The sequence below is a fragment of the Triticum dicoccoides genome, chromosome 3B (genome assembly GCF_002162155.2).
Source record: "Triticum dicoccoides isolate Atlit2015 ecotype Zavitan chromosome 3B, WEW_v2.0, whole genome shotgun sequence".
NCBI lineage: Eukaryota > Viridiplantae > Streptophyta > Magnoliopsida > Poales > Poaceae > Triticum > Triticum dicoccoides.
Genome location: NC_041385.1, coordinates 424,494,166 through 424,501,534, shown reverse-complemented (window position 1 = coordinate 424,501,534; position 7,369 = coordinate 424,494,166). Strand labels below are relative to the sequence as shown.

General features: G+C 46.0%; 1 protein-coding gene across 2 annotated transcripts in view; it reads left to right on the top strand.

The window, feature by feature from the left end:
* LOC119276302 overlaps positions 1-6,713 on the top strand; it is a 20,343-nt gene extending 13,630 nt beyond the window's left edge. For both annotated transcript variants that reach the window (XM_037557337.1, XM_037557336.1), the window contains exons 3-4: positions 4,924-5,159; positions 5,772-6,713. In XM_037557337.1, coding sequence (XP_037413234.1) covers positions 4,924-5,159; positions 5,772-6,338 — 803 coding nt within the window. In that variant the 3' untranslated portion in view covers positions 6,339-6,713. The remainder of the gene's footprint in view (positions 1-4,923; positions 5,160-5,771) is intronic.
* The last annotated feature ends 656 nt before the right edge of the window (positions 6,714-7,369 follow it).

Below are 7,369 nucleotides of genomic sequence, written 5' to 3'. Positions count from 1 at the left end.
GGGAGGGGGAGGGAGAGGGAGGGAGGGAGGGAGGGAGGGGGAGAGAGAGAGAGAGAGAGAGAGAGAGAGAGAGGTCAATTTGGGCGTTTTCTTTGCCATGTCAGCATGTATCGGTAACACAGGGGCAAGTCAGCACAAAACCTGGCCAAAACCAAGAGAATGGACAAAACTTGTCCGGTTTCAAAAGTTGAGGGTGCAAGTTGTCTGGTTTCGTAGTTGAGGGACCAAATATAGACTCTGTGCAGAGTTGAGGGACGAAAAGTATACTTTTCTCTAAAATATATCCAGGTGTGGTCAGAGAAATCATCTATGAAGATAATATAGTAGCGATGACCCCCTTTCGAGGTAAAAGGAACTGGACCCTAGACATCAGAGTGAACAAGGTCGAAAGGATGCTGACATAGTGTCGCTATGAGGATAAGGTAACTGGACCTGTTTACCAAGCCGATAACCCTGACAGTCTAAAGACACACTGCCTGAGACGGATCCAAGAAGACCACGTCGAAATAAGGATGAGAGACGAGAGCCACACAAGTGACCAAGGCGATGGTGCCACTGCTGAAAAGAGTTGGTAGACAAGGCAATAGAAGGGGAGAGACTGGCAGCAGTGGCAGCGGAGGGAAGGTGAAACCAGTCAAGCTCCCAAAGGCCCTGGGAGTCATGGGGTCGGGCCAGCACCAAGGAGGGCACCAGTATGACGGTCCAGAACGGAACAAGAGTCAAAGTCAAGAATGACACGACAACCGGAGTCAACAATCTAGCCACCAGACATGAGCTGCATGGTTTGTCGGGGAACATGAGCAACTTCAGGAACATGAAAAGATGAAGTGCTAAGAATGCCTCGACCAGTAACCGGGAGGGAGGTACCATCAACAGTAAGAACATGAGAATCAAGAGGTCGAGTAGAGGATAGAGTGGATGAATCATGAGTCATATGAAAAGATGCTCCAATATCTAGAATCCATGGAGATGCACCTGCTTGTGTAGAAGGTGATCTCTCAATGCTAGAAGAGTCTGTAGCAGAACCAGCAGAACCCGTTGATGAAGAACTAGAGGACACAAAAGTCGTGTAATCTCTTGCTCAGTCAGGGGCTCAGCTGAAGAGGTCGACGGAGATGCACCCGGAAACAAAGAGCCTGAGGCAATCAATAGGGCATGAAGTCGCGCAATCTCCTGGTCAGTGAAGGATGCAGCAACACCGAATAAGGAGCGACCACCACCACCTGTGGAAGCCGCTAGAGGAGGCTGTGTAGCATGACCGCCATCGCCTGCAGAGGCCGGTGAAGGAGACGAGGGCGCATGTAGACAAGCCCCTGCTCCTAGCACGAGTACCGGAGCGGGCAAATGCGCAACCGTCGATTGTTGGCTCCTAATCCAGTGATAGCGGGAGCGTGACCTGCAGGGCTGGGGCGTGGATCGGGAGCCGCACCTGGAGCCGAGGCGGTGGATCGGGAGCTGCTCCTGAAGCCGGCGCGCGAGGCGGCCGGTTGCAGGAAACAACTGCCGAAGGTGGCCCCAATGGAGCCCCGGGAACGGCGGCCGGCGGTAGGTATCAAGCAGCCGGCGGCGCAGATCTGTAGCTGGCGGGAGGGCGTGAAGAACGCCGGCGGGACCTCATGGCTGGATCGCGACTGTGGGGAGGTAGCAGCACCACAGACTGCAATCAGGGGCCAGGACGTGAGGGTCGGTCCGACGAGATGTGGAGGCGTTGACCAGGCCTGTCGAGATGAGACAGAGGAGGCGCAGCCTGATCTGCGTGAGCGTCGGCCAGAGAGAGAAGCACAATGCCAGCAATCGGTTGGATGACAACAGCGGTGGCTGACGCAACAATTGGATAGGAAAAGCATGAGTTGCCCGTGCGAAAAAAAACTCTAGGGCTCTAATACCATGTTGGGTAATATGCAACTTCTATTCCAGTGAGCCAATAGGCCAGTATATATAGATGCACATATGCAGGAAACCCCTTATACATTGAGGTAAATACGAAAGACTACATGGCTATATAAATAGTACTCTAACAACAATCAGCTTGTAACGAGTACTCGGTGAGATGGTCATCAACTACATGCGAGGAGAGACACAAGTGATTGATGAGCAAGGGTACCATGGGAACACTGCTAACCTTTTTTCCGATGGTGACCATGACTTGAAACCCGTATGAGCCTCTAGAACCAAATCAACCCGTTAGACGATCCTGTCATTGATAAAAGTTATGAGTTGAGATGGTGTCTATAAGCACGGTGCAACTGCATTGTGTCAGAGGCGCTGGTACTATAGAGGTTGGTGATAAGACACATACATGAGTCGTTCGAGGCTGCAATATCATCTTCATAGTCGTTGACAACCTCACAGTGGAACAAGAGGGCAGACTTGTGTCCATGAGAAATTGCGCATCACAATTAAAGTAAAGGCATGTTGACAACGATGTGCCATCTTAGCAGGCGACCGTCGCTGAAACATCTTTTTTGACTGCGTCACGGGGATTGCTGGTCATGGCCGCATGGGTAGCAGTACAAGTTCCCTGGTTTAGAGATCGGCGATGGCGCAAACGACGAGTGTCCGGGTCCTTGAGCGGCCTATTGGCTAAGATGATGATTGCATAGGCTGGTAGTGGCATTCATACAAGATGGCGAGGCTGATGGTATCATCGTGGTCCTCTGGATGAGCCAATTCCCAATCGGTGCGGATAGTCTGACAACTAGACTTGGCCTTCATCATTCAATGTGCCTCGGTGCAGGTGATGATTGAGTTGTTCTTTGTAATCTGCGAACCTCGCGGTGAAGGGGAGATGAGCCGCCTTCATCATTCAATGTGCCTAGGTGTAGATGATCAAATTGTTCTTTGTAATCTGCCATCGTCGTGGTGAAGGAGAGACGGGTTAGTGTCCCAAGCTTGTTGCTGCGCGTGGGAGGACAAACTTGCTATTGCATATATAGTGTAGTAAAATGAAACCAAGTGTAGGCCTTTTGGTCTTGTGCTTGCGGTACCACAAGTGGGCATTGCCGGTGAGAGGCCCTTTTCTTCTCGTACTTGTACCATAGGTCGGCATCGCCAGTGAGGTGGACTGGTACAAGCCACACCTTGTCAGTCTTTGGTTTGCTGCTGCCCCTCGAAGAACAGCTCGCAACTCTCAAGTTAGGAGAGCGGATTGTCTTTCCCATCAAATTGTGGAGATCCGAGCTTAGCATTGCGGGGATTATTAGTGTGTACTAGGACTGAAAGTATGGCAATAGTTTGGAGGCTGGTATAATGGTGGTGGTTGCTAGGGGAGAGGGTGATTGTATGATGGTGGATTAGGCGGGCTAGTATATGGAAAAGCTGAGGTGATGGGGATCGGGGGTAGTGGCTCGGTATTGTGAGATTTGTGGATGGACCGGAGCATAGATTGGAGTAGTGGCGGTGGTGCGGAACGTGGTGGATTGACATGGTAGATGATACGAGCGGCGCTGTGGCCGTGGATGACGTTGTGGAGGGAGCTGTCAAGTTGTTGCCATAGGGTAATGAGCCCAACAAGCCTGGTACTTGGGTCATTGGGATAGGGGGTGTGGTGGTCAAGTCTCCAAGGTGGAGAGGCAGGTGACGATCTCGCGGAGCAACTGCTACTGCATGACCCAATCTTCTGCAATGATCTAGGCAGACCTCTTGCTTGAGAAACACTCGCCGACGAGCCGGCCATGGAATCTGATACCAAGCTGTTATGATTCTTAGTTCGGAAGTTGATGCCATGCCTAGACGGTGGCGGTGCTCTTTGGCCGATGAGTCGCTGGCTGTCGGGTGCTGCGCAATCTGCTGTGAGGGAGATAACGGGGGTAGAGGAGACAACAAGAGATTAGGCTTCCTTTATTGATTCCTCTAACTGGCCATGGCTGCCTCTTCAAATAGAGGAAATACTAACACGAGACTTGACTTGGAACTCGACTAGGATTCAGATTCCTACCTAATATATGCTCAGTTAACTTATTCAAATACAAACGGACTTTTTCCATTAGGTTAGTGTATATGTAGTATTTTAGCTACTCCCTCCTTTCCATAATTTGGAGCGGAATGGAGGGAGTATTTATGTGATATTAATGTTGGTATTATTTGTCTTGGTTTTCAACAAATGTTGGAGTTGGGGAAAATTCATTTCCATTTGTTTATAGAGTATTATATTGTATCTTAGCAATTTTTGCTCATTTTTGTTTTGAAATCACATGGATGAATAAGTCTCATTAAGTAGTACTCTCTCATTTTTTATTTACTCTGCATATTAGCTTTGTCTGAAACCAAACTTTGTAAACTTTGACAGGTTTATAGAAAAAGTTATCAACATCTATGATACCACTAGATTCATCATTGAATACATCATATTTTTTGTTGTAAATGTTCATATTGTTTAATTTAAACTTCATCAAACTTTATTAAGTTTGACTTAGGACAGAGCTAATATTGTATAGAGTAAATAAGATCTTATTAATAAATGCTCTCTTTTTGGAAATCACATGAACGTGTAAACTCATGTGTTCATACCAATGCAAATATATAGATGTTAGGAAATTGTGATCTGCATATAATGAGTAGATTTGAAAAGTTCTAATAAGTAAAAGTAAGTTCTACCGTTTCTTAAACATTTTGTTATGCACAAAATGAAAATTCTACCATGTGTATGGTAGCTTCGATCTTGGTAAACCTATCCGTATATCATGGCCCCCGAAAGTTATACTTTTTCCATGTAGCATTGTCTTATTCTCCTAACTTATTTGACTAGTGTATTTATGCTGTTATGTTTTTAATTGGATTTTTTTATTAGACAATTTTTTACTCTTAAATTAGCACAAGCATGTACTTGTAAATCATCATTATACTATCCATTTCAAATAGAAACGTCATTATACTATTCATGGCAAAGATTTGTCTAATATTATGTTGTTTTTATGACCGAAGCACAATTGGAGCCAATGAGGTTATCGGACCCTGCTAATTGCTATCCTGACCAGAAAAGGTGTCGTGTGCATTTTGAATGTGACATGATGCAAATTTTCTCACTAAAATTGGCTATAGTTCCTATGAGCACAAGCTCAGTGCAATTATATGGATATATAGCAGCACGTGATTATCTGGATTTATCGCTTAATTATATTGTCAATCGTAGCAGGGACAACCCCCTTACGGTGCGACAGGTGCACATCTTTACCTGTACACAGTTATTTTAAGTTTCTTCCATTTTGCAGTGTAAGCTTAATTCCATCACATTGATAGAGTGGATGGGTTGAAATAAAATTTTTATGGCATGCTACGTACAGCCTTTTCCAATTGTAAGAGTTGGATGCAAGGCGGAATTGTATAACCCACCTTATCTCCTTAGCTCTGGATTAGTATATAGAATGAAAGTATTTATAATTGCATTCTTGGTTTGTTCTAATGGGTTTTCCTTAATTTGTGTTGTGCCTATTTAGTAACATATTAGAAGGGGATCCTTGGTGCAGTGGTAAAGCTGTTGCATTGTGACCCCAGTTCACGGGTTTTAGGCCTGGAAACAGCCTCTTGCAAAAATGCGGGGAAAGGCTGCGTACAAAGGACCCAAAGTGGTCGGATCCCTCCCCGGACCCTGCGCAAGCGGGAGTTTGTGGTTAATTATCTTAACATGATTTATTGAACATTAAGTTTCATGTGCGACCGACTTATGTTTGTAGGCTAGTTTAGCTGTCATTTGTTTGAGATTCTTTGTCAATTGGCTAGAAAGAGGAGTGGTTTTAATTACGAGCTACTAGCAACTAATAATAGTTTTGCAGGGTTCCCTCATTGAGATGACTGGCCCTAAGAGGGGCATCACAATGACCAGCGCTGTTCTAGTTGAGTATGACATGAGGATCATGAAAGGAGAGCAAGAAGAAGATGATCTACAACTAATTGACGGTGCAACAGACTTCTGCGAAGTAACCACACCTTCTTGTCCATCCACGTATCGTATTAATGGCGATTGTGGTGCGGTTGACATCACATTAGCATGCGTTGTCAATGCAGTGGAGGCCACAATAGATGTTATTGTATCAGAAGTGCAGAGTGGATTCAGTTTATCTCTCAGTTCATTTGTGTTTGTCGGTGGGTCACGTCATGGAATTGAACTTTTTTGTGATGATGTTGGCGAGTCATGTGTCTTAACAAGAAGATATGTGATGGCCGTAGAGATGGATAGTTGGATGCAGTTGAAGCTCAAGGTAGGTCAGAAAGGTTCTAAATATGATGACCTGGAACATTATTGTCGCTTCAAAGCACACATCCATGGATACGCACGTCGACAAATACAGCTTGAGCATGCCTCTATCTGGCTGAAGGTGACTTGGTCGGCTATGCCATAAAGTTGTCTTGTTTCATATTCGAATTTTTGTTTCATTATTTGATCTTGCACTGGGTACATGTCAGACTTAGCGTTGGATGGATATCTACTCCCTCCGTTCCAAAATAGATGACTCAACTTTATACTAAAAACTTTAGTACAAAGTTGGGTCATCTATTTTGGAACGGAGGGAGTACTTACTACTGATATTGTGTTGGAGCTGGGTTGGAGCTGGGTACTGTTATGTTTCTTCCCTGTTTTAGTGAGAAGCAGATAAAGTTTTCTGCATGTACTCTAATAATGGCTTATTATCTATCCTTGGAAGGTGTAGTTGAAACATGAGGCGTTTGTTGGTTGTTGTGTGAGTTGTGCTATCTTATTCGACAAGTTTGAGCAATTTACTGAAATAAATGCAAGATAGAAAGCAGAATGACGCATTGTATGAACTGTTTCAGATTACTTGAAGTGATGTCTTGTCAACTAGGTGAGGTTCCGCCCCGTCTGCAACAGTCACCGGCAAGAAAGCATACAAGACGGAAACCACACAGGATTCTTGGTCACCGTCAAGAGAAAACGCCAAGAACAACCACAGCCGAAGAACAAAGCCAAAAACGAGGCCCAAACAACGATCAGCCGATGAAAAACGAGGCCCAAACCACGGTCTGCCGATGAACTTGGTCTCCAAAGGAGTAGGGATAAGTGGATGAGCGAAACTCTATCTCAATGTTGAGCTATCACAATGCTAACCCTAAAACGTTGGGGAAGGAGTATGTATAGTCTAGAGGGCCGAAGGGGTACATGGGCCTCGGCCCGGGAAGCTGTGCGCAGACAGGCGTCGGGCGTCCGGAAGCTACCAGTTGTCCGGCGGCTCGCGAGGGTTCGGACATCCGGTAGAGTCTGGACTTTCGGCAGTTTGGCTCGGGTGTGGTGCGGTTGGATTTCCAGTGCGGGTCGAATGTCCGGAGGAGCGGTCGTTCAGAGGGCTTCGGATTTTTGTCATTTTGGTTCTGTGATGGAGATGTCGGATGTCCGGAGGAGGCTGGTCGTCCGATC